This window comes from Phoxinus phoxinus, assembly GCF_949152265.1.
Source record: "Phoxinus phoxinus genome assembly, chromosome: 16".
Classification (NCBI taxonomy): Eukaryota; Metazoa; Chordata; class Actinopteri; order Cypriniformes; family Leuciscidae; genus Phoxinus; species Phoxinus phoxinus.
Genome location: NC_136891.1, coordinates 27,934,049 through 27,960,925, shown reverse-complemented (window position 1 = coordinate 27,960,925; position 26,877 = coordinate 27,934,049). Strand labels below are relative to the sequence as shown.

The 26,877-nt window shown below is 38.1% G+C and overlaps 3 protein-coding genes across 25 annotated transcripts in view; 2 read left to right on the top strand and 1 right to left on the bottom strand.

Annotated features, from left to right (window-relative positions):
• Nucleotides 1-16,034, top strand: part of daam1b (dishevelled associated activator of morphogenesis 1b) — a 78,554-nt gene extending 62,520 nt beyond the window's left edge. For all 5 annotated transcript variants that reach the window (XM_079583983.1, XM_079583985.1, XM_079583982.1 and 2 more), the window contains 10 exons: nt 955-1,052; nt 4,844-4,928; nt 5,714-5,820; nt 7,737-7,825; nt 8,654-8,822; nt 8,912-9,019; nt 10,925-10,985; nt 11,059-11,190; nt 13,491-13,661; nt 14,728-16,034. In XM_079583983.1, coding sequence (XP_079440109.1) covers nt 955-1,052; nt 4,844-4,928; nt 5,714-5,820; nt 7,737-7,825; nt 8,654-8,822; nt 8,912-9,019; nt 10,925-10,985; nt 11,059-11,190; nt 13,491-13,661; nt 14,728-14,940 — 1,233 coding nt within the window. In that variant the 3' untranslated portion in view covers nt 14,941-16,034. The remainder of the gene's footprint in view (nt 1-954; nt 1,053-4,843; nt 4,929-5,713; nt 5,821-7,736; nt 7,826-8,653; nt 8,823-8,911; nt 9,020-10,924; nt 10,986-11,058; nt 11,191-13,490; nt 13,662-14,727) is intronic.
• l3hypdh (trans-L-3-hydroxyproline dehydratase) lies at nt 899-22,467 on the bottom strand. 17 transcript variants are annotated; one of them, XM_079584001.1, is made up of 8 exons: nt 20,202-20,261; nt 20,069-20,098; nt 18,621-19,109; nt 18,341-18,510; nt 16,931-17,053; nt 16,670-16,807; nt 16,323-16,481; nt 899-1,212 (listed from the first exon to the last, which is right to left on the bottom strand). In XM_079584001.1, exons 3-7 carry the CDS (start codon nt 19,099-19,101, stop codon nt 16,356-16,358), a joined length of 1,038 nt encoding a protein of 345 aa, XP_079440127.1. In that variant the 5' UTR covers nt 19,102-19,109; nt 20,069-20,098; nt 20,202-20,261; the 3' UTR covers nt 899-1,212; nt 16,323-16,355. The 17 variants fall into 17 exon arrangements, with proteins under 17 accessions (XP_079440127.1, XP_079440128.1, XP_079440140.1 ...); XM_079584014.1 differs by having other exon boundaries at nt 1,048-1,212; nt 20,069-20,094; nt 20,202-20,286; XM_079584013.1 differs by lacking the exon at nt 899-1,212 and adding an exon at nt 2,853-4,951 and having other exon boundaries at nt 20,069-20,094; nt 20,202-20,286.
• LOC306983510 (myogenesis-regulating glycosidase-like) lies at nt 21,700-26,877 on the top strand. 3 transcript variants are annotated; one of them, XM_079583986.1, is made up of 4 exons: nt 21,700-21,804; nt 23,418-23,690; nt 24,550-26,650; nt 26,734-26,877. In XM_079583986.1, the coding sequence occupies exons 2-3, from the start codon at nt 23,428-23,430 to the stop codon at nt 26,342-26,344; spliced, it is 2,058 nt and encodes a 685-aa protein (XP_079440112.1). In that variant the 5' UTR covers nt 21,700-21,804; nt 23,418-23,427; the 3' UTR covers nt 26,345-26,650; nt 26,734-26,877. The 3 variants fall into 3 exon arrangements, with proteins under 3 accessions (XP_079440112.1, XP_079440113.1, XP_079440114.1); XM_079583988.1 differs by having other exon boundaries at nt 21,762-21,804; nt 23,450-23,690; XM_079583987.1 differs by having other exon boundaries at nt 24,550-26,825.

Below are 26,877 nucleotides of genomic sequence, written 5' to 3'. Positions count from 1 at the left end.
CTGACTTACAAAATGTGACTTTAAACTGGATGGTATTTCTGGTATCTCTCTCTCTCTCTCTCTCTCTCTCTCTCAATTATGACTTTTTTTTCTCGCAATTGCAAGTTTATATCTTACAATTAGGGCTTTTTTTCTGAATTGCAAGTTTATATCTTGCAATTTGGACTTTATAAGTCAGAATTGCGAGTTTATATTTTGCAAGTCTGACTTTATTTCTCGCAATTGTGAGATATAAATTCACAATTCTGACTTCATCGCCATTGTGAGTTTATAGCTCACAACTTGGACTTAGATCTCGTAATTGCGAGGAATAAAGTCAGAATTGCAAGATATAAACTCGCAATTGTGCGGAGAAAATAGTGAGATAAAAAGTTGCAATTAACTTTTTTATTTTTATTCCATGGCAGAAACAAGCTTCTATAGTAAGGAAATTGTTTTTTGTTCCAAATCAATCTAATGTGACTACTTTATATAAATTATGACTAGTTTATATAAACTTTCCATTGCGACTTCTTATCTCACTATTTTTTCCTCATTATTGTGAGTTTATAACTCACAACTCAGACAATTGTGAGTTTAGATCCCGCTATTGTGAGAAGTAATGTCAGAATTACAAAATATACAGGCAAGCTTGCAATAGTGAGGAAAAAAAATTGTGAGATAAGAAGTCACAATTACCTTAAAATTTTATTAAAAGATTTATCATTATCAATTTAATTTATTTTTTCTTCCAGAAACAAGCTTCCGTAGTATCTAGACGGTATATAACTGTGGAAATTATTTTTATATTGTTCCAAATCAATCTAATGTGACTTTACTGGTAGAGTTCATATAAACTTTCCATGTAAGTTTAAAATTCAGATTTCGGAAGAGTCTGAGTGTATTGATTATTTTATTTAAATTCTGATCTTTAAAGTTGTTCTTGAGTGAAATGTATCTCCTTTTTGACTGCAGAAAGAGACTGAGGAAGATGTGTTGAGCTCCAAGAAAGTCAAGGAGCTCTCTGTGATCGATGGCCGCCGGGCTCAGAACTGCAACATCCTTCTCTCACGGTGAGTGATGTGTCTGACCCGGCTTTTAGTTTACCATCGGCTGCCAAGTGTGTGTGGACCTCACTGAACTCCAGATGTAATGTCACATCCTGTGGGTTAAATCTTGTGGTTCCTCCGTCTTGGTTTGGTACTGTAACCTCCACCTTGGTTATTGTATTTCCTATCAATGAAAGAGATACCGCTCTTTAGTTTCTTCATATATGTAGGAGGTGGCTTCCTTGAATTCTTTATAAATCAATGCAGCGTGTGTCTCTAAACATTTACAGGAACATTGATTAAAGTTTTAAATCATAAAAAAAAAAAAAATAATAATTCTTGAAAACCTGGTTGTCAATGCCAGGAAGGATATTTGTCTTACACACACAAGGAATCCCCAAGGATTCTGTGCTTGCAGAAGCTCCACAGATCGCAGTGGTTTGGAAGTCGCGTCTTTAAAAACGTTTTACACGTGACGTCACAGCCCTTTGGGTGCTCATTTATTACATATTTTGGCTAATTTTATTATACTTTCAGCTACCAAAATATAATTAATTTTAGAAATTCTATGTATCAAGGCTTCGTTTAATGAAAATAGTGTACATTCATTTGAGTATTTTTCTTGGATTTATTTGGCCATGTCACATCCTAAAGAGAGCTATTAGCATTTTAGCATATTAGCAGTCATTAGCATATTAGCATGCACAAAAGCATGAGCTTTGTATTATTTTAAGTCGGCATGTCTCATTACCTTGATTTCATCTTTAAAGAATGTTTTGTCAATTCAAACCTCAGGAAATATTTTATACACTTACAATAGGACGATCAAGCCACTAAAAACATATATATATACATGTAATATATATATATACATACTGAAGGAAAACACTACTGCAGGTCCTAGTTGTAGAACTCCTGGGTTGGTGAATATTAATAATCAGGGTTTAAATTTCTTTATACATATGTGACTGAAGTGTGAAAAGAGAGCTTAACACTTTAATTATCCAGGGTTCCAACTGAGTTTCTCTTCTCAGTGGTGATGTTGTCTTTATACATAGTTTTACTAGAGGATCAAATTCTTGTTTTAGGTTAAAATATCTGTTTTTTACCTCAGGACTGCCCTTCTAGTATGAAACGAATCCCACAAAGCAAACCGTAACAGTTGGTGACAGCTGCCAATCCAGACGGTCTCGGATATATGACGGCTCACTTGACTGACTGTGGTTTGGCATGGGACCCAAACACCAAAGGTTCTCGTAAAGCGAAACTTCAAACTACGTGAAAAAGAACAGACCAATTCCAAAATCTCTAGAAAATCCCCTCTGCAAACTTGTATTAATGACAGTTTGTGAATAACCGACATTGAGACCCTCTTTAGCGCACATTAACAGCTGTCTTCAGCACCATCTGTAGATCACGGCCTGTGGTTCTATTACACTCTCATCCTCCCTAAATGGTCTCTTAGGATTCTCCACAAGCAGAGATTGTGGTGTAATCCATTGTACAGCCACCGAACGGACCACCCAAGCTGAGATTCACAGGGATTTAAATAGTTTCGCTTGTAGCCCGTAGAGTCATTAGTGTTGGTTTAGGAATGGTAAATGTGGTGCTGGACGACGAGGCGGCGGAGGGTGAGATGGTGGTCTGGATATAGAAGGAGATGAGACTGAGGAGTAACATATGTTCAATAATTGCTAATTAGAGCTCAGGTCATATTAATCTACTTAATGTCGAAAGTTTTCATTTAGAGGAGGAATTGAAACCTACTAAGCCAGTTGCACAGGAATAGGTCAGAAAGAACTATACACTGCAGAAGAAAAGTTAAAATATCAACAACAACAAAAGATTACATTTATTTGAGAAGCAACACTGTATAAGAGATGAAGAATTAAATTGATCAAAAGTGACAGACATTAAAAAAGACATTTATAATGTTACAAAATTCTATTTCAAATATATACTGTTTGCATCAAAGAACCCTTAAAAAAATAAAAAAACACGGTTTCCACAAAAACATTAAGCAGCACAAGTCAACTGTTTTTTATTGATGATAACAATAAGAAATGTTTCTTAAGCAGCAAATCAGCATATTATAATGATTTCTGAAGGATCATGTGACACTGAAGACTGAAGTAATGATGCTGAAAATTCAGTTTTGTCGTGACAGGAATAAATGACATTTTAAAATATATCAAAATGGAAAACGGCTATTTTGATTTGTAATAATATGACGATATTACTGTTTTTACTGTATTGTTGATCAAATACATGCAGCTCGAGAATAGAAAACATTTCAAAAGAGACAAATCAAAAACTCAAGTAGTCGGGTTTTTGGTTTGTAAACAACAAAAATGTTTTCCATCATTAAAGGACACTTCTTGACAAATCTGATGTATGCTATTGAAACCTTTGTCGGTTTTATTTTAGATGGCCGATAACTTCAGTGAATTCATTTGTGATTGCACGTGGCATTAGAGCATCATTCTCATTCTAAAGAGCATTTCATTGGACAACATCTATAGTATGTAGTGCAAGATGAGTCAAATACTTTTGTCTGTTTTCCTGGATGAGGAAATTGCCTATATATCTGCTAAAAGTGAATTTTGTCAGCATCGTCACTAGCACACAGATGGCCTCAAAGCCAACACACATGGACTAAAGGTTAAAAAGCTTTCCATTGGGTCTTTAAAGGTTTGATAATGGCATATCACAATCCTGGTAAAGTATCTGTGACCACAAGAAATGGAAAGTCCTCTGCAAGATTTTTCCACGACTGTGTCTCCGGCTTATTATTTGCGGATTAAATAATAAACCAGGGAGTCCTGCGGTTACGCTAATGACCTAATAATGACGTTGGGTTGCCTCTGAATGAACTGAGGCTGCCATTATTTCATTCTTTTTCTTCCTGAGTTCAACTTCACTGACTCCTGTAAGCATGTGAACTTTGTTAGAAAGAACTTAGTAACACAGAATGCTAGGAATTGGAAGCGCTGCTTGGCACAAACACATAGACTCGAACATGGAAAGTGCTCTGGCCGTGTTTCACGTCAGCGCTGTGGTTTGCAGTCTCTCTGGATCCTGGCAGGGGAACGAAGGCTGCTCTCCAGCGCTGATCTCAGACCCGTCAAACACCTGTTCTTCTCGGCCTATAAAGTCTGAACATAGCTATCCCTGGATCAGATGCATTCTCTCTATCATTAATTTGCTATCTAGGATGGTGGGCTTGAGTGGTGGATTTTCCCCTGGGCTGTTTTTGACCGTCTCTGTTCGAGGGCTATTAAAAAGATCTGCAAATTATAGGAGAAAGATATTTATCTTCCTTAGATTTTCAACAGCATACTTCTCATAAATAGTTCAAACAAATTGGTGGAAAGAGCAGGGACTCCTATTCGACAAACTGACCACAAATGGAATGTTACTGTCGAGACGTAACCAGTGATGATCACAGATTATTTAAAGCAGGCAAATGCTGGGTTAACTTGTATGAGTCATGCTATAATATCACTTCTTCACTCCAGTAATGATATATAGTGTTAGCCAGGAAATTCCTGGTGACTGGAACAAACACACGGGTTCAACATCGGGCCGCAAGATTAATAGCTTTTCTAAATAACGTACACTAATTTATTTATACTGTATGCCAAAGGAAAATTGATGCAAGCGGAGGAAATTCCTTTTCTCTATGTGATTAATTTGAGTTCACTGAGTTCTGTGCTGATGTGGATCTACCACTCAAATTTCATTTGTGAATTCATTTCAAATGAATTTATTTGTCCCAGGTTGCTTGATCTGTATATCCTGTGCTTGTGTTTCAGGTTGAAACTTTCCAATGAGGAAATAAAGAGAGCCATTCTGACCATGGATGAACAGGAAGACCTGCCCAAAGACATGCTGGAGCAGGTGAGTGTCCAGGCATGAGCAGACTGCAATGTGAGGGACAAAAGGAAAAGCATAGTGAGACTATGCTTAAAATGAGAAATAACGTCACATTATGAGATATAAAGTCAGTTATGGGAAATAAACAATTACGGAATAGTCACAATTACAATATATAGTTGCATTTGTAAGATAATGTTGCACTTGTGAGCAATAAAATCACAATTGTGAGATAGAAAAAAGTTGCATTTGTGAGATGTGAAGTCACAATTATGGAAACAGTTTCAATTGTGAGATTTGGAATTTTGTTCCAAAAGTTGCAATTATGAGATTTAAATTGACAATTGTGAGTTGAAATTGCAATTATGGAAAAAAAAATCACATTTGTGAGGTACACATTTGAAATTGTGAGATACAAAGTTGCACTTGTCTTGTGAGAAATAGTTGCTATTTTGTGAGATATAAAGTTTCATTTGTGAAATGTAAAGTTGCTCTTGTGAGGAATAAAGTTGCAATTATGGATGAAAGTTGCTATTGTGAGATATAAAGTCCTAAATGTACTTGTGTTCCAATTATGGAAAATAAACAATCATGGAAAGTTATAATTACAGAAAACAGTCATATTGTAAGATATAAAGTCGCACTTATGAGATAAATTATGTAATTCTATTAAACTAAGTTACAGTTCCTTTTTTTTAAATACTCTGAAGCAGAAACGGCCTTTCAAAATAATGTCACATGAGACTGGTTGAGGATTATTCTCTATTATTAGTTCTGTTGTTATTAATGGTGTTTCTTCACTGCTCCAGATGCTGAAGTTTGTCCCAGAGAAGAGTGATGTGGACGTATTAGAGGAGCACAAACATGAGTTGGACCGCATGGCAAAGGCGGATCGTTTCCTCTATGAAATGAGCAGGTATGACAGTTAATCAAACATGGGGCTTTCAAATATAAGCTGTCATTGTGACAGTTAATGGGGACGTTCATATATTGGTTTAATTTGAATCTGAAAAATGACTGATTACACAACTGCTAGTTGTCTGGACTAGTTCTTAAGACACAGTCTTAACATTGTGTCTATGTTTATGTAACTGGTTTATGTTGGTCTATGTAAACACACACTAGTTGGATGTCTTTGACCATTACGATGCACCTTGAGTAAAAATACATTTTGAAAAAATGTGTGGCAAGTGCGAATAGTTTAATTTAATTTAATCTAATTTAATTAACTTGTTAATTAATTAGCGTTAGTCATAACGCTAACTGCTGCAAATGAGTTCGCTGACACGTCTTGAAGCTCAACACTCAATTATCTTCATTAAATGTAGCGAGACTACATTATCTTACCAGTGTTGATTCTGCTTTCTCTCCTATTGCGGTCTTTGAAATTAGCTGATGATAAATGAATTGCTGCCCATATCCGTTTCTCATTGACTTGTTGTACCAAAGTCCCTTTAAGCTAAGTCATTTTACTCAGCGGCCATCTTTGAAACGCCTCTCGGACATGCAAGTGCAGCTCCTTTCTATTTGAATGGGGAAACATAAAATTCTCCAAAACTGTTCGCCAAGCTTACGATTAAAATTCATACTTGAAATTACGTGACGAGATAACTTTACCAATCAGCGATTGGCTCTTATTTAGAAGGCGGGACTTATTCCGCCATATTCAGCGTTGCACTTTTCCCCATTCAAAACAATACGAGTGGCGAGTCGTGTGTAATTCAATAGTCTTTGCTTGTACTCTGTTAAATTTGCATGTAGCGCAGGAATTGAAGATCGGATTTATATTCGTTTTGCGACACATTTATGTGGTCAAGTGTAAATGGAAGAGATTTAAAAAACAGATTGCTATCCCATCATGACCGATACCCGAAAAGCTGCTGATTGGCATGGATTCTTTCATGATGTTGGCCTAATACGTTGTGTGTGAGGAATATCTGATCCATGAAGGCCGGCCACCCACCACTGTACAGTGACTTTATTCAGATCTGTTTCGTTTTTTACCACACACACACACACACACACACACACACACACACACACACACACACACACACACACACACACACACACACACACACACACACACACACACACACACACACACACACACACACACACACACACACACACACACACACACACCCACACACACACACACACACACACACACAGTGTCAGGAGCAAATGTGATTTCCTGAGGAAGGAAGGAAACGGGTTTATGAATCGTGGGTGACACATTGATCTGGTCAGGCTGAGGATCCTTTTCAGCATCAATATTTGATGTAACTAAATAAGTACTATCTCATCGTAGCTGTGCAGCTGCCTTACACTTTCTAACAGAGGAGCTGAGCCAAACAAATCACAGGTGCCTTGGCTTGCTTTGCTTGCTTTTTCTTTCTCTGTTTATGAGACCCTGGTGAATTTTTCACTCCGCTGTGGCTGATGTGTTTGTAGTATAGAGGAAAGAGAAATCTTTCAAAGAATCAACTTGGTTGTCAGATTTTAGTCCCTAGGCTGTGTTTGGGCCCTCGGCAAGTGCGGTCACCAAGGTTATTGTCCCCGGCACGAGAGTGCTGAATGTAACACAGCAGCGTCAGTTTCAGATCACTGGTTCAGGCTGTTTGTTTTTCATTCAGTGGAACCATTAATTCTGTGTATACAGATCATATCCGTTTTATCGTGTCCTGAGCGGGACAATAAAGTTCTCCAGCTCATTTAGAATCTATTATGGGTGATGTAGTGTGCAGTCTTTTTAATGGGCCTTTCTTTTATATTTGATGTATTCTCCCTTTTTCCCTGACCCAATCCTTTTCTTTGTCCTTCCAACAGAATAAACCATTACCAGCAGAGGTTACAGTCTTTGTACTTCAAGAAGAAGTTTGCTGAAAGGATTGCAGAAATTAAGCCTAAAGTCGAAGGTGTGTTCATGTGCTCTAAAACAGTCAAATTTATTTTAAACGGACCCATGTTTAGCTTAAGAAAATACTGTATTTAAATGAAGAATATTCAGATTAATTATAATACCGTAAAATATGTAAATTATGTTAAAAAATAAGGTGGAAAAAAATTACGTTTCATGCATTTTATCATTTTTAGTTTCAGTTTATTGTGAAATATTATCATAAAGTACTATCATAAAATGAATGTCAAATAAGGTATTATCAATTATATATATATATATATATATATATATATATATATATATATATATATATATATATATATATATATATATACATACAGTTGAAACTCGAAAAATTTGAATATCGTGTAAAAGTTCATTTATTTCAGTGATTCAACTTAAAAGGTGAAACTAATATATTATATAGACTCATTACATGCAAAGTGAGATATTTCAAGCCTTTATTTGTTATAATTTTGATGATTATGGCTTACAGTTTCACAATATTCTAATTTTGAATTTGGGGTTTTCATAAACTGTAAGCCATAATCATCAAAATGATAACAAATAAAGGCTTGAAATATCTCACTTTGCATGTAATGAGTCTATATAATATATTAGTTTCACCTTTTAAGTTGAATTACTGAAATAAATGAACTTTTACACGATATTCTAATTTTTCGAGTTTATAATACAAATCTATTAAAATTATTATATATATGTATACATTTATAGTATATATAGTGTGTGTATATATATATATAGCTGCAGTATAGTTCATGAACATGAAACATTTAAGATTTCTTTTCCCCCCTTGCGTGACTATTTGTATTTCACTTTGCAGCACTGATCAAGGCCTCAAAAGAGGTGCTGCACAGTCGGAATCTCAAGCAGCTGCTGGAGGTGGTGCTGGCGTTTGGTAACTACATGAACAAAGGACAGAGAGGCAACGCATACGGCTTCAAAATCTCTTCGCTCAACAAGATCGCAGACACCAAGTCCAGCATTGACAAGTGAGAAAATCTATCTTCGTGTTTATGGAAGAATAAAGAACACCGTGATTTATATTCAAACTTGTATTGTCGCCTTTGTCCCGTTGCAGGAATATCACTCTCCTACACTACCTGATCACTATTCTGGAAAAGAAGTACTCAAAAGTCATGCTCTTTTCAGAGGAGCTGCAGAATGTGCCGGAAGCTGCAAAAGTCAAGTAGGTATAGCTGCGGATGGCCTATAGCGTGCGCTTCTTTCGTCGGCTTTACGATTTACAGGCCTGTAGGGTCTACTTGCGCTAAATGGATTTTGGAAATAGTTTTTGCGGTGTCACTCCCGCCCACCACTGGGCTTAAATCCATGCTGTGGGGTCATACAAGCTTTTGGTTACTCACATATGCAGAGGAAAACCCTAAATTATAGTCGGAAGAAATGGGGCCCTCGGCTCTCCTGGCTCTAGGTGCTGAAATATATAAGTGGAAGAGAGATACATGGCCAGCATAGCAGAGAGAGTGTGAATAAAGCTCCACTCCATGACCTCTCGAGGTTTGCGTGCCAACAAATATGGGCCAAGATGTGAGTGATACACTTGTGACACTTTCCCCTTTGGAAGATAGTTTCTAATTTTGAGTCATTCCTCATTACTTTGCCTCAAAGGGACCATCCAAATGTACAGTAGAATGTCCACTAAACTAGATTTTAGTCGCGCCAGCGAGACTAATGTGATCATGCTCGGTCCACAAGTGAAGTCACAAGACTAATAAAGGACTCTTGTTTGCCTCAAGCAAATCAGTCAGTCATTTATTTAGACTACAAATGAAAAATAATATGTTGAAAGGGTCACAAGCTACAATGAGTGGACAGGTTTTTCCATAACCACACAAGTATGTCTCTGTGTACTTTGATAATTCAGTGTGTTGTGTGTAGGGAGGAATAAAGGCGGCACAGATTGAAGACAAGCAGCTATCAGTCCCACAGAGAGGTCATTTCTGCAGCTATGAATAGCTCAGCTCAAAACAGAGCCTTTCACACACATTATATTATTAATGGAGTCGCTTTAGTGCTATCACAGGGGTTGAAGTTCAGATGAATGGATGTTATATATATCTGTGGTTATTATCAGCGTGACCAGTTTGGAAAAAAGGCTAAAAATGGTTGCCTGTGTGGCATATGGATATAATTGTGTTTTATGGCATAGGGGAGAATGGGGTAAGATGTGTCACCCCTTAATATAGCAAACTTTGGATTGTTTCTGTTGCATGACCATATATTTAAAAAGGGACCATCATATGCAGCTGACAGTGATTCAGAGATGTACACATTTGTATAAAATATTTTAAAATGTTTTATTTGAAAAAAAAAAATGAAAAAAGTATGTGTTAATTCATATTTCATATAATTGTTTGAATTTTAAAGTAATTTGTATTTTATATGGCATGTACAATTCATTTTATGGTAATATAAAAGAATAAAAATACTTTTACATTTAATTTATGTAAAATATAATCATTAAAAACGTTTATAAAAATGTCATACTTGTTGGTATATTTTAAGATTGTTTTAAAATAACAATCTTAAAAAATATTCAATTATAGGAAATTGTCATGAATTATTTAAATGAAGCATTCCCAAAATGGTAGCTGTGGTGTAAAGTGTGTCAGATGCTGCATTAACTAATAATAATAACTGTAAGCTTTCACCCGTATTGTTTAACCATTAAATAAAAACAATATTACAAAATGTTCACAACACATCTATTATTAGTATTGAACTTATTTTTACTAAAAATATGAAAAATGTGCTGCAAAATAAGACTTTGGAATGGGATTGGGCATTTAGAATGATATTGTTCTGGACTCGCCGCTTGACATGGCACAACTAATTAGTTGTCATCGGACCACTTTTTTTTCCATATACCATCATACTATATCATGCCTGCTATGTTATATTTCAGTTTATAGTAAACATCCTAACTAAAATATTAGTTTACATCTAATTTTCCTTACCTAGAGAACAAGTTAAGTCAAAAGTGGCACAGCTTACCCCACTCTCCCCTTAGGGTGCATTCTTGACTACACATAAAATAAAATGATTGTGGTGTTTATGACTGTTTCTTTTCTAGCATGACTGAACTGGAGAAGGAGATCAATAATCTTCGCAGTGGCTTGAAGAGCGTAGAGAGTGTAAGTGCTGCATGAATCCTCTTTGTTCACAAGCTTAAAAGCAAATCATCTACACAGGCTCTCTCTCATGCAGGAGTTAGAATACCAGAAGAAGAGTCCTCAGCAGTTTGGGGATAAGTTTGTGTCTGTAGTGAGCCAGTTCATCACAGTGGCCAGTTTCAGCTTCTCTGATGTCGAGGACTCCCTCGGTGAGGCCAAAGAACTGGTGAGTGTGTGTGTGTGTGCGCGTGTGTGCTGGACTGCATGTGTTTGTTTGTGTGTTTATCTTTAAGGTGCACATCCTGGTGCTCGCTGAGCTTCTTTCAAAGGCCAGCTGGAGAAACGGGCTGCAGTTACCCTGGATGTCCTGCTGCGCGCAGGAGCTGACCTTTAACCTCTTACTGTGAACGCTTCCTATGTAGTGACCCTGGCACTTTCACTGGCCCCTGGGGGCCCTACAGGACGTCGAGGAGGAAAAGGACATACAACTGTAACTGCTTTCGCAAGCTCCATCTGTGCAGGGGGAGGCACACACACACACACCTTATATTATCTTCCAGTCCTGTGAGGGGAAACGAGTATATGAAATGTCAAGGTTTTTGAAAGCCAAAATACAGCAAATTCATGATATTGTGCTTTTATGACAGGATTGTGAATGTTTTGTATGTAAAAATCTTGGATAAATGGGACAGCCCACCTAAAAGTTCCTAGAAATGCACTCTTTGTATTCGTGTTGGTTTCATATTTCATAACATCTGAATGGTTACTTTTATTATTTCTATATATATATAGATAGAGAGCGAGAGAGAGCGATTTTTTTTTCTAATAATGCATAGATATTATTTTCATCAAGTTTTTGGAGAGTCACACCACATGACAACCTGAATTTACCTTGCCTTGACAAAAAATGGTCAAATTACTAAAATGTTAACCAGGATAATAACTCTTATTTTGGTATTATTTATATACTATTGGAGTAATAATTAATCATTTCAATTTGCTTTTATTTTTCAATTATTTAAGTTTAGTTTCAGTAATTTGGATGTGCTTTTGTCATATATTTTTATTTAGCTTTATTTTTATTTCACTTTCAGTAATTTAGTTCCTCAACTTAAATTATTTCAGTTAGTTGCCAAGGTTCCATTTTTAGTTTTTATTTAATTCCTTTGGCGTTTTAAAAATGGTTAACTAATATATTTTATTTCAGATTAATTTTAAAGTGAATAATAGTTGTAGTTAACAATAACAACACACCCATGAGTGTATCCAGGGGTCGTCTATCTACGATATCATTTTCTAATTTGTTTTGGGGGGGTTTCCCCCCTGCATGTTGGTCACAGTGGACAAAAGTTTTTCAAATATTAATTAGCAATGAAACGGCTTTCTTTTGTCTTATTACTACATCTTTGACAGTTGACATTTTTATTTTATGCCTATGTATGAACTACATTTGATAGAAAGGTCATGCATGTAAACGCAAAATAACATGCCCTATACACTACAGCAGAAAATCTTTACCTCCAACCTAACCTAGGCCTCCTGCCTGAAGTCTGAGACAGATAAGAAGAGATGTAAAAGCAGGGCAAAGGAGAAATAAAAATATGCCCCTTGGCTCTCAGGCACGTACAGGCCCACGGAGGAGCTGTTCCATATGGCAGTGATAAAGGCACATCAAAGGCATTGTGGGAAGGCTAGGCCTCCTCCCCTGTGGTGAGACGGCACGAGGCAACAGCAGTGCCATGGCAAGACTCCAGTCCCCTGTGTTTAGGCTGTAATCAGTCACTGGAGAAACCTTGGTTAACAAGACCACTTTATGCTTTGCTACCGGTGACCGGATAACTAGCAGTGCGTCACACAGTTCATTTACTAGAACTTCATTAGACCCCCACAGTTTGTTATGCTACTGTTTGCCCATTCCACTGCACTTTGTTTTTCCTCTCGGTCTGCCCTTTTTTGCATTGTAAAAAAAAAAACATTGATGAGTTTGCCACTTGACTACTTTGTTCAGTTTGTTGTCACTACTACATCTTACATTCATTGTTTTTATGACACAAGTAAAAACATGGCTTTCTGTGATAAATTTAATATTGTTGTTGAAAACTGTGCTGTATGTATTACCATGGTATCGTAACATTATTTAGCAACATTCAGTGACATGTAAATTATGTAATAAGTGTATTTAACATTATTTCTTATAAATAATATTTTTGGTCCTTTTTTTTTTTTTTACAAGAAAATTCTCTCAGCTGCATTATGGAGCAGTAACCACAATTTCATTTTTCTTTCCTATCTCAGAAACCACTAATGGTCTGGAAATTATAAACAAGCTAGTCATTTATAGCTATTATTTTAAAAACAGTGCACAGAAAAAAAACAAAAAAACATTGTTGTGCCACAGTAGGTTTGTGCCTAGAGTGTTTACGTGTTTTTTCAGGATTTTCTTGAGGGATTCATGTTCATGTCACTACTCTGAAAGCAAAGAGAGCAGGGAATGGCTTTCATATGACCAGTGCTTCTGTTCACCAGTTCTTAAAGGCGGTCAAGCACTTCGGTGAGGATGCTGATAAGATGCAGCCTGACGAGTTCTTTGGGATATTCGACCAGTTCTTGCAGTCGTTTGCAGATGCCCGTCAAGAGAACGAGAACATGCGCCGACGCAAAGAGGAGGAGGAGCGCAGGGCACGAATGGAGGCTCAGGTCTGTGAACCTTATACATGAAGTTTTATATAAATATACTCACCGGCCATTTTATTAGGTGCACCTTTCTAGTACCGTGTTGGACCCATTTTGCCCCTTGGCCTCTGTCCATCAGGGCCTCCTAATCATCCCCATACACTGATTGGCTTCATCACTGTCTCCTCTCCACCAGTAAGCTGGTGTGTGGTGGGCGTTCTGGCGCAATATGGCTGCCGTCGCATCATCCAAATGGATGCTGCACATTGGTGGTGGTTGAGGAGATTCCCCCTTCTATGTAAAGCGATTTGAGGTCTCAGAAAAAGCGCTATATAAATGTAACGAATTATTAATATTATTATTATTATAGTCCAATTTTGGTTAGCCGGTGCGAATTGTAGCCTCAGTTTCCTGTTCTTAGCTGACAGGATTGGCACCGGTGTCTTCTGCTGCTGTAGCCCATCTGCTTCAACGTTCGACATGTTGTGTGTTCAGAGATTCTCTTCTGCTGACCTCGGTTGTAATGATATAATAATATTTGAGTTACTGTTGTTTTTTATCAACTCGAACCAGTCTGGCCATTCTCCTTTAACCTCTGGCATCAACAAGGCATTTTTGCCCACAGAACTGGCGCTCACTGGATTTTTTTTTTTTTTTCAGTCCATTCTCTGTAAACCCTAGAGATGGTTGTGCGTGACATTCCCAATAGATCAGCAGTTTCTGAAATGCTCAGTCCAGCCCATCTGGCATCAACAACCATGCCACGTTCAAGGTCACTTAAATCACATTTCTCCCCCATTCTGATGTGATACCCAGTTTGAACTTCAGCAGATCGTCTTCACCATGTTTAAATGCATTGAGTTGCTGCCATGTGAAATTGTTAACGGCAGTTGAACAGGTGTACCTAATAAAATACCCTATGTGTGTGTGTGTGTGTGTGTGTGTGTGTGTGTGTGTGTGTGTATTTAACTTGAAAAGTTAAGTAACTGACAGCCTCTGCTCAAGCCAAACCACTTAACTCATCAGGTCCATATCTCATCTCTTCACCCATTTACTGCTAAATATTATGTCCTCTTTTTTTGTCTTTCAGCTCAAAGAGCAGAGGGAGAAAGAAAGGAAGGCTCGAAAAGCCAAAGAGAACGGAGAGGACGACGGGGGAGAGTTTGACGATCTGGTGTCCGCTTTGCGTTCTGGAGAGGTTTTTGATAAAGACCTGTCAAAGATGAAGCGCAATCGCAAACGCATAAACAGCCAGACATCAGACACCGGCAGGGAGCGTCCAATTACCAAGCTTAACTTCTAAATGGCAGTCATGCTGATCAACCACTGAGACGCAATTCATTGCAACCAAATAACTTACTTGCAGTGGTGAATGTCTGGAGGACACTCATTAGCTCCTCTCCTCATATTAAACACCATCCCTGGCAGTGGAGGAAACCATGCTTACCCAAAGACAGTCAGTTTATCTTGTGTCGTGTGACTGTAATGGGAAACCTGTCTAAATGCAGAGAACTTAAGAATATGGCTGCCAAATGAACCTAATTTAATGATTCATTTCATCAAGTGTGCTGGAGCACCAGGATTATTATCAGAGATTGAGATAAATGTGAGTTTACTGATTGGTTATGAGTCAGAAGCTCACGTTCATTTGACCACATGAACTAGCAATTCTTGTCAACCCCTTTTTTCTTACTGTAACAAAACAAATCGTCAGAAGCGTCAATGGCTCTTGGCACCCATGTGAACTACTACATTTCTTGCTTTTTCTGACTGCTTTTCTCTCAAAGTGGGAACGGATGGTTATTTAAAGAGGTTTAATGACAAGTGTCTGTATATAGGTCACTGAAAAGCTGTAAAGTGACTGTACCCCTTTAAGAGAGGGTTTTGCCCTTTCTATTAAGGTTTTTTTTTTTTAAATATACATATAGAGTGTTTTTAAGGAATATTACTGACATAAATAACCAGGGCTGTGGGTTGCTTATTTCAGAAAGTTGACTGCATTGTGATATCCGGTACAGGCTGCCTGGGAATGATTTTTTTAAAGGTGAGATTTTTAGGGGCCTGTGGTGCCCATGTTGTGTCTTAAACACTGTGGACGGTCATTGTACAGACTCTATGCAGTTTCTGATGTCAAGTGTTGGACTCTCTGTTTGAGGATGTGAAATGTAGTCATATTTAAAATGATCTGCAAGTAACTGGATCAAGGCAATACTCTTCTCCCCTTACATCCTTCCTGTCTGGAGTCTCTCCTGGTTTTTTTATGATCAGCCTAGTTGTATGACAGAGTTTCCTTTTTCAGTGCAAGATACCTCCATTGAACTTTTATAATTTAAGGAAAACTCAGCCTTCCATTGTAAGATGAATCATAAGAGAATAAATGGAAGAATCTGAAAAGTATTTACTGTTACATCCTGTCGATTTAAGTCACAATAGGGTTTCATGATAAACAAAAACAATACTTTTTTAGTAAAAACTGTCACCACACTGTTCATTCAGTTTTTGCTGGATCAAATGTGGTCAGACAATGCCTCCTGGTGGCCATTATTCACAAAAATATAATTTAAACCAGAACTGATGTGGTAACATCTTAGGGAAATTGTAGCAGTCACAGCACAAAGTTGATTCAATGTCTGAAAGTGTTCTCATGATTTAAGATTGATGCGCTCCCAAGCTCAGAAACCGTACCTGAAATCAGGCAGAAATTGATAGTGGATTAAATCAGCGCAGAAGGAAGCCTCCACTGAGGGGGTCGTCGCTCTCCTGGGTGAAGCTGGCCACACCGCTGTAGTGAGCATGACCTCTGACCTCTACTACCACAGCCTTGAAGTCCCCACACATGGTCTCCTTTAACAACAGAAGAGATGCAAATGACTGATTTTGTTAAAGAATCAAGCATTTAAAATACATTTCTAGGACTAGTCGTGTGTGTGTATATATTATATATATATATATATATATATATATATATAAAATACCTCACTTATTTACAACAATTAACAGATATAAAAATCAGTTTTAATTGCTACTGGTACCTCTACTGCTGTTCCTGTAAATACTGATCCTGTAGCTCCGCTCTGGAAGCTTCTGGCCTGGTTCAGTGCGATCAGGCCTTTATGGTACTGAAGAGCGATGCGAGCGGTGACACCAGACCCCGTAGGGCTTCTATCCACCTGACAAGCCATTTAACAGACATCTGTCACATAGACTTTAGGATACATCATTTTAGGATAAACAGTCTCGAAGAGCAGAACTTCCTGTGTATGGATAGATATAAACATGTCAGCTGGTTTTACCTGCGCGTCAGCAAACACACACACGTTGGTCGTGGGCTCTTCTGAATAACCATCTTTGCCGTCAGTAAGGATTGTGCCATAGAGGAAGGCCAGATCCTCACTGACTGGATGGTACAGCTTTACCTAGGGTCATAACAATAATTAGTCCACTAAATTATGCAAATTATAGATTAATTAAACACAATGTGGAATAAAGTAGGTTTGTGTTTCTTTCCCTTAAAAAAAAAAAAAAAAAAAACTTGAATGAAAGAATCAAATAAGGTCCTATTCGAAACTGAAATTCAGAAATAAATAAATGATTTCATCCAGTATCACCATATTCGATTCATAGATTAATCTTGTTTGATCCCATTGGGAATAGTTAGAAAATATGATTATTTAAAGTCCCCTTTGTAGTCAATAATTTTTTCCCGCAAAACTCATCATTGTTCACCAAAATTACATATTTAAATGTTTTTTCCTGTGAAAATTTCTATTCATGCCTTCAAATAGCTTGAATGTAACTCTACACCCTTGCTTCATTAAGTACATGCAGATACATGAATACGCAAATTAGTCCCGCCTCCACTCACTCACAGCGGCTCAGAGATCCACTCGCTCAACTTTACTGTAGTATACACTGCACAATGCCAAGTGGAAATACTGGTTTAATTCAGCCGTATATGTTTGAAGCAGAAACTGATTCAGAAGAATTGGTGGAAGAGTGAATTATACAGGCTCGTCTACAAGTCGATGTATCAGAATGGTAATGCAATTTATGTATAGCTCGGACACATAACAGTAATTGATATGATTAGCCTTTCGCTTGAATATGTTATCAAACAGCTAATAATGTGTTGCTAATGTTACACAAACCATATTCCCGGTCACCATCTCAGTCAGACAGCTCAGCTGCCTTCTAAAAATCAGTAGCCTCAGTGGAGAAAGTCAAATTGTTCATCATAATATACATAATTTACCCGCTATATTGCTAAATGTGCCCGATTTTTTTTACATCAACAGAAAAATATAGGCCTACTGGCATAACCTGGCTTCTCTTAGACTCCCCTGCATAGTAAAGATGATATGCTAAAGCTCGTCTGCACGTTGATGTGATTGGATTCATTTGACCAGTTCTCTTTATTAACCACTTTTATAATTATATTTTCAGTTTTCATGTTTAGTCTTTAGTTAAAGGAACACGCCGACTTTTTGGGACTTTAGCTTATTCACCGTATCCCCCAGAGTTAGATAAGTCCATACATACCCTTTTCATCTCCGTGCGTGCCGTAACTCTGTCTGACGCACCCACCGCTAGCCTAGCTTAGCACAAAGACTGGAGGTAAACGGCTCCAGCTAGCATACTGCCTTCTGAGAATATAGTTCCCAGTATGTATACGGTTAGAAGATGGCTAACACTGGGCCAGTTACCTGGGATTTGACAGCATCACTCACAGCAGTGGCTGCATCCACCAAATCTCTGGTTTTGGACTTGTTGACATCCAATCCAAACTTCTCAGCACTCACAAAAGCATAAAGAGCTCCACCATAGCTGATATCCACAGTGATGGACTCATATCCTGGTACAGAGACACTCACATCTAGAAAAACAAGGATGGCAAAGAAGTGAATTGACTAATATAATAATATAATTCAAACTTGCAATTTCATTTATGATCGCTTTGCCATGCTCTGATCGTAGTTGGCTTACCTGTAGCGAAAGCAAAGGCTGGCACACTGAGAAATCTGACAGCTCCGGTTTTCCCATTGGAATATTGTGTAAATGCCTTCACTAAGCCACAGGGGCAGTGTATGTTTATCTGTGTCTCGGGTGAACTGGGCTCTTTAATCAAACCATAATCCACTGCAAAGCGCCCGAGCGCAATGACAGCGTGGCCGCACATGGTGCTGTACCCTTCATTGTGCATGAACAAGACGCCGAGATCAGCCTCTGCTAACTCACTTCTGACCAGAAGGGCTCCGTACATATCATAGTGACCACGGGGCTCAAACATTAAGACCTTGCGAAGGTGATCGAGATGCTCTCTCACATAACGTCGTTTGGCAAGGATGGTGTCCCCCTTCACTTCTGGAAACCCGCTCAGGATAATGCGCAGCGGCTCTCCACCTGTGTGCATGTCCACTACAGATAAAACAGACCCGGAGTGAGGGGGCAGCTTTGGGAACTCCATAGATCACTCTGTAGTAAAAATAAATGAATGAATACATAAATAAATAATGAAAAACAGATTTGCAATAGTCTCAAAACAACTATATCTTTCTGATCCATCTTTTTTAGGGTACTTTGATTTAACATGCAATGATTTTTTAAATGTCGCAGAATTATGCTAATGAGAACTCTGTCACATGAGTTTTAGGACAAAAGACAGTGCAGTTTTCTTTAGTGCCACCAAGCAGTGGTGATGCTCTAAAAGGTCTTTAAAAGACTTAGAATGAAGTCTTAAAATATGACAATTATAAATAAATAAAATAAATAGGTTAAAGTAAAGCTGAGGGGTGACAAAGATAACTCATAATACTGAAGAGGTACATTTACTAAAAAGATTTTATGATGTTCATTGTAATGGACTCTCAACGTACAGTAATCAAAACTGCACTGTCAAATTGCTAAATGTGATTTTATATATTTATTGTATTCTCTTTTTGCTTTTAAAATGTTATTTTAGTAGTAATCCTCCAACAACTATTGTCCAATCATCACAGTTATATTATTATCAGACCATTATTGACAAAAGTGGTCAAATGTAAAAATGTTGTATTCGGCAAACTGTAACAAGCTAACATATGCGATGCTTTGAACCTGCATTGACACTCAACCTTATGTTTCTGGTAACATCAAAGCTGTCGGTGGAATATGATACTATCCCTGAGATCTAAGAAGGCCAAAGTACTGTAGCTCTAAAGGATGCATCAATAATAATAATAATAATAATAATAATAATAATAAATCAACATGTTTAATCTTCATATTTTTTGGGACCATAAACAAACAGATTTTCCTTAAAGCGGAACTTGTACCCTAATCCTAAAGCCTTTATCATGGTTATGCAGAAATACACATTAACACAGTTGTCAGAATTGTGTCCAGCGCTAGTGAAATAATTAGAGATATGAATTAACGTTAAGCAGAAAGCTTACCGTCACAGCGTTGCACTGTTGATAGGCTAACTTACTTATGAGAAAGACAGACAGCTTAGTAACACGTTATCGGAAATATTATCGAATGTTTTAACGACAGTTTAAAAAAAAAAAACTAAAATGTAAAACTTACTTTTAAATGGAACAACTCTTACAACTGCTCTTTGTACCACTTTCTTGGATTTTCTATTCCAAATTTCAATGTGCAGTGTGGCTCTATTGCCTCTCTGTGGCCTGGATGAGCATGACAAGCTGGCAATGACATTACATTACATTATCACAAAGCGTATTATTATAGTGCGTATCAAACCTGTATTACTACCATTTAAGAGTATTATATGTAATAATATATACTATATATATATATATAAAGCTCCACAATTGTCAAAATTTTTTTTTAAAGAGTTAAAATAGAGAGATTGATAAAGGCAGAATAAAGTTTTTTACTGCACTCCCACAGTGGCTGTATATAGGGATGTTCGCCGGAGTCAAATGTGACGTCACGATATGGGCGTGGTCGCGAACTGGTTGGCAGAAAGAACCAAAACATGTCGCAGACTCGCTGCAGTCTACCTGTGTTTTGTCAGCATATGCTAATTATTTGTCCGAAGAACCAAAAAAGAGATATAAGGTTAAGCTTTTATATAACCAGGGTTCATGTTCTCTGCCTGATCAATATCACCTGAGTGAGAATTGGAGCAAAAGCCCGGACACATGGCCAGATTTGACATTCGGCGACATCTATCTGTATCTCATCGACACGCCATCTATGTTTACCAGAGAGTCGATGAAGGCGTACAAATCTTTAGATGCCTATAAATTAAGTAATAATTACGAATATTACTTGTTGTAACTAAGGATAACTGGTAAATATGTTACAACTAGAGTAAAAATACAGGTGTAATTTATCCATGGGCTATATTCAAAATTATCTTACCTCTGATATATAACAATTGTTAACATATACGTAAAATGTATGAATGAAAATACAATAATTTGCCCTTAATTTATAAGGGTATGTCAGTGTTATTATACTTCCATTGCTCAGTCACAGCATGCACAAAAAGTTATGTAAACAAACACTTTGACACGTCTTCCGCGGTATTTTGTACAGTTATTCATTGATTAATTAACCCATCAATGCGATAGAACCTACTAGTAACATTTATTTACAAAATTTGTTTTAATTTTTAACGCAAAATGTAGGTAGCAGACGCGATCGTGGTCCGCTGGCTCCCATTGTTTTCCGCTGGGTATAGACGCCTAATTGCAGAAATTCAAAGCTTTCTTTCTTGATTCAGGCTGTTTAGGTACACGATAGAAGCTCTTGGGGTTATTACTCTTATCGAACCTGTTAACACAGCCGATCACAAAGCACGATACAACCATTTTCTTCTGTGTTTGCGCTGCGCTTTAAGCGGTCATTACTTTTCTTCTGCCAACCAGAGCGCGTCGTGACGTCACGGCGAACACCCTCACATGCAGCAGCGTTAACTCGTTTTTATTTATTTATTTGATTTAAAGGTAATACAATACAAAGTATAGTGTTACAAATGGAGGCCTACATTATTAAAAAATATATAAAAAATAAAAAAAATGTAAAAAACTTTAGAGGATTTATGTTGCTGATTACCGTTAAAAACGCTTCATCACAGTTTGTGAGAATTCGACGTCTTGAATTGTTCGAGAGAGAGGAAACAGTAACAGCACACGAAACCAACAGGCTACTCAAGCTGGTAAGTATTTTCTCATTAAACTTTATACATGTTTAGTCATTTATAGCAAATTCGTTATGTCAGTCGAAAAAAATCTATCCTGCGGGTGTTTTACACTCGAGAGTCTCGACACCTTTGCTTGATAAATCGATCACTGGCAGTCTTGTTGTTTCATGTCTCCTTATATGTGATAAAATACCGAACTGTTTTGTTACAAGGTTTTCTTTGTCGTTGTCCCATGAAAATGTGACAATCTAAGGAGGGAGTAGACCAATTTATTAGGGACTTTTAACTGATGGAAAGGCAAAAGCGCCCGGAATAAACTGTTAACGTTAACTGCTGTAACGTTAGCCAAAGAACGCAAAAATTACCAAGCAACAATAAAGAGGACGACAAAACGGATCATTTAACAAAATAAGAAAAAAGTCACACAAAAAAAACAAAACAAGGTTTGCTTTTGGCATACAATTGCATACAAAATAAGAAAATGACTTCATTTAGAAGTCATTTTAAAATCATTTAGCCTAATTTACTCGTCTAATCTCTCACGTAAATTATTAAGCCTAATTTACAGCAAATTAGCTGTTTTCCCCAGGACTGGGCAGGCAGTCGACTCCAAAAGAGTTGATTCCTCTACTCTAATGGACTTAATGCACAGCTGCACTACTTTCTGAACTTTAGCCAGCTCCTTTGTTTCCTGTCTGCCATTATTGGACAAACTGATTAATCCAGATGTGTCTGATTATTGTTGTTGGTCAGGCACACCTGGATTAATCAGTTTGTCCAATAATGGCAGACAGTGAGTGATCCGCCAATCAGATTACCAAAGTCAATCTTACCTGTAAGTAGCAAAAGGTTCGAAAGTGACCATCTAGGCTACTTCCAAAAGTCTACAACATTGAGTCAATCTCCGCACAAAACTTGTACATAGTATTTTGCTGTAAAATTCCAATACGATTTATAGAGAATAACTTAATATTGTTCCATTTTTTTGTGGTTTGATTTGGCTACATCATTCACGGTGCTTCATGGGATTAGTATAAATTCATGATTACAAGTAGGCCTACAAACTTTTTACTTCTCAAATGTCATAATGTTCTGATTCATATCGTTGATTTAATTGTCAAATGTCTTTATTGATTTTTTTTAAAGTGACTACCCAGCAAAAATGTGGATGTTTAATCACCGTTGAAAAGACGTCCCTCAGGCTCCGACACGTCCCGTCATGGTTGCAAAATAGTTCCAAAATAAAATTTGAACGGACGTCTTGGACATTATCAATTCTGTGTTACATAGGCTATCTTTTACCGATTCATGCCGTATACGCAACGCCATATTTTTGGCCAGGGACACGACGTTGCCGTCGGACAAATGTTTGCTGGGTGTTGACAAAATGAGACACTTCCAGTACGAATGCCACGGAAAAAGTTGTGAGTCACTGTTGCACCTTATTAGTGAGCTGTATATTTCCCTCAAAAACAGAATGTGAGACCATCTGCAGTTCTCTCAGCTTCAGTTTATTACATAAGTATACCAAATTATATCTTGTATATTAGTGCTGTGCATATGACATTATAGCCTTGAGGTTATCAAATTAACTTCACCTATACAACTTTTTAACTGTAAATTCAAAGACGCAGATGAATGTACCAATTACTCCTGGGAGGCGCAGGAGGAACAATCACTGATGGTGTGCCTATCAAGAAGATGGACAAGGACTGTGGCCGTCTGGTGGGGGCTGTAGTTATTGGTGTGGTTCTGGTGATGGCAGTAGTGGCTGCATGGTGTGACTATTTTGCCTCCCTACGGAAAGCTGACCTGCTGAAGACAGAATGGCTTGATCTCAATAAGGATGGCTTTCTCATCCGCAACCAGGCTGGGGGGAGTGTCTTGAAGATGGGCTTCAGGTCAGTGTTTTTAATCTTTTAAATCTTCACTAAAACTTTAAAACCTGCCTAGTTGAAATGTACTCTTGGTATTCCTGTTGGATTCATGTGGGTTTGAAAAAATGTTAAACCATTTTCAAATTTGATGTTTTTATTTAATGATTAACCGTCAATTGAAAAGTTAACATACTTCGTTTACAAATTCAATACACCATTGTTTTCAAAAGATTTTAAATATATTTTTCATGTATTTTTTTTTATGTCAGTGGCGTGTTATTCATATAGTATTTTAAGGACTCATGCTTGGCCATAATGTAGCTTGTGCACAACATGCATATACACTTTGATTCTCTCATTTACACAGACACAGCCGTTTTCATTTTTGCAAATCATACATTATTACAAGGAAAAATATTAACACACGAGGGAAATCATTGTTGTGTCCATGAGGATGTGAAAGCTCTGATTGGTTTATTTCACGTTACGCCCAAACCACACCTATGAATAATGAAGCTACTTCAGACCAACCCATTTTAGATTTGCTCTGTGCGCAAGAGTAATTTATCCCGCCGGTATAATTGCAACATCGCCCGAGATCCGCCCACAAAGTAACTTGCGTTTCGCGTTTGATACTTGCGTTAAAATAGGGCCCAATTTTGTTGCCATTTTGTTTGATAAATGATTGCATTTGGTTTAGGTTGTCCCTTGATGTCCACTGTACAATATCTGTCCTGATGCAGAATCAGTTGTGAATCAGTTTATTGATAAATAAATTCAGTATACATTTTTCCACTTCTAAAAGCTCTCTTTGTTTTTTAGCATCATAAATCTAAACTTAATATTCTTATAAAAGAAACTGATTTATGCTTGCTGATTTCAGGTCTGGCACACTTGATCTCGACTCCTGCTCGAAGGAGGGTGTGATTATTCGCTGCTCGCGTTCGTTTGCTGGCAAGGTGAACTTCTTCATTATGACGGTGAAGCCAAAGAAGACAGTGGTTTGTTACCGTGTGCGTTGGGAAGAGTTGGAGTCAGATCGGCCAGTGGAACATGCCATGTCCTACACTGAATCATACTGGTATGGTGGTGCTGAGACTGCTGTTCAGCATTGGCCTATGGCCTTCTCGGGTCAGCAGGCACCCAAATCTTTTGTCACCAGTGACGTGTACTCCAATCGCCATGACTTTGGAGGCATCTTGAAACGCTACTGGCTCTCATCCAATGCAACTGCCATTAAGATCAACGACTCTGTGCCCTTCCACCTGGGCTGGAATGATACAGAGAAAACCATGTACTTCCAGGCACGATATCAGGACAGTCCATACAAACCTGCACCTGGAAGGCCTCCCTATGCTGAACTTAGTTACAGAGTCTGTGTGGGCCCAGATGTGACCTCCATCCACAAGGTCATGGCTCGCCGATACTTCCCCAAACCTAACAAAATTCCTGCCAAAGAAATGTTCCGGCACCCAATATGGTCGACCTGGGCTTTATACAAGACTAACATCAACCAGGAAAAACTTTTAATTTATGCAGAGAACATACGCAATTATGGTTTTAACTGTAGCCACTTAGAACTTGATGATGGTTACACCAGTCAGTATGGGGAGTTTGAGTTTGACACACAGAAGTTTCCAAATGCTTCTGCCATGTTTCAAAAGCTCAAGGCAGATGGCTTCCTAGTATCCCTGTGGACACATCCCTTTGTGAATTATGATTCAGCTAATTTTGTGCCATGTGTACAGAAAGGCCTGTTCGTGATGGAGCCGACAGGCCAACTTCCAGCCTTGGTTAAGTGGTGGAATGGCATCGGTGGAATCCTAGATTTTACCAATCCAGAAGCTCGCAACTGGTTCACGTCACAGCTTCTCTCTTTACGCCACAAATATGGCATTTCCTCCTTCAAGTTGGATGCAGGTGAGAGCAGCTGCTTGCCCTGGCAGTTCAGAACCCAAGCCCACCTCCCTGACCCAAGCACCTTCACTCGCCACTACACTGAAATGGCCATCCCTTTCAACGAGCGCACTGAGCTTCAGTCTGGCTATGGCTCTCAGAACATCTCCTGTTTCTTCCGTCTGATCGACCGCGACTCCGTGTGGGGCTACGAACTTGGCCTGAAGTCCCTGATCCCAACCGTCCTCACCATCAGCATCCTGGGCTACCAGTTCATCTTGCCAGACATGATTGGAGGCAATGCCTATCCTAACCGTACAGATGGAAATGGCAAGCTACCAGACCGTGAGCTGTATATTCGGTGGCTGGAGCTGTCTGCTTTCATGCCCTCCATGCAGTTCTCCATTCCTCCATGGGAGTACGATGATGAGGTGGTGGCTATCGCTCAACGGTTCACTGAGCTACACGAGACACTTGTGGCTCCTAGGATCATAGAACTGGCTGAAGAACTTCTGGACACCGGAGACCCCATAATTCGCCCCTTATGGTGGATCGCCACCAGTGATGAAACGGCTTATAGAGTTGACTCACAGTTTCTGATAGGAGATGACCTAATGGTGGCACCAGTACTGGAGCCTGGCAAGCAAGAAAGGGATATCTACTTACCAGCCGGACGCTGGAAAAGTTACAAAGGAGAACGATTTTACAACAAAGAGCCAATACATCTAACAGATTATCCAGTTGATCTTGATGAAATTGCTTACTTTGAATGGATTTACTGAGACTTATGGGTAGCATCTGGAGTTTTGAGCATGTGTTCCATTTAAAGTGGCATTTAAAGTTCCTTTTGGCATTTAAAGTTGCTTGTGGCTGCACTGGAAATGACCAGCAGTCTTTTTGCTCTACTGTTTTATTGTGTAGTGCCAAATACATCAATAACAGGCCTTGTTCAAGTATTACTCCATTACTACCACATTTACAGAAACATTTCCTTCCGCATAAAATAAACAAGTTATTTTTTTCTTTTTATATAAAATGTATAAGTGTGCTACTCATCTTGTTTTAATTATTATACTGTGTGTGTGTGTGTGTGTGTGTGTGTGTGTGTGTGTGTGTGTGTGTGTGTGTGTGTGTGTGTGTGTGTGTGTGTGTGTGTGTGTGTGTGTGTGAGAGACATTTCTATTTTTTTTTTTTTTAAACAAATGTTAGTGAATGAGAGTATTTATTCATTTTGTGCATTAAATGATGCATTTTGCTTTGTGTAAAGCAGTGCTTATTTGTTTTCAGGCATGTGTCTTTCAGGCATGACTGGGAA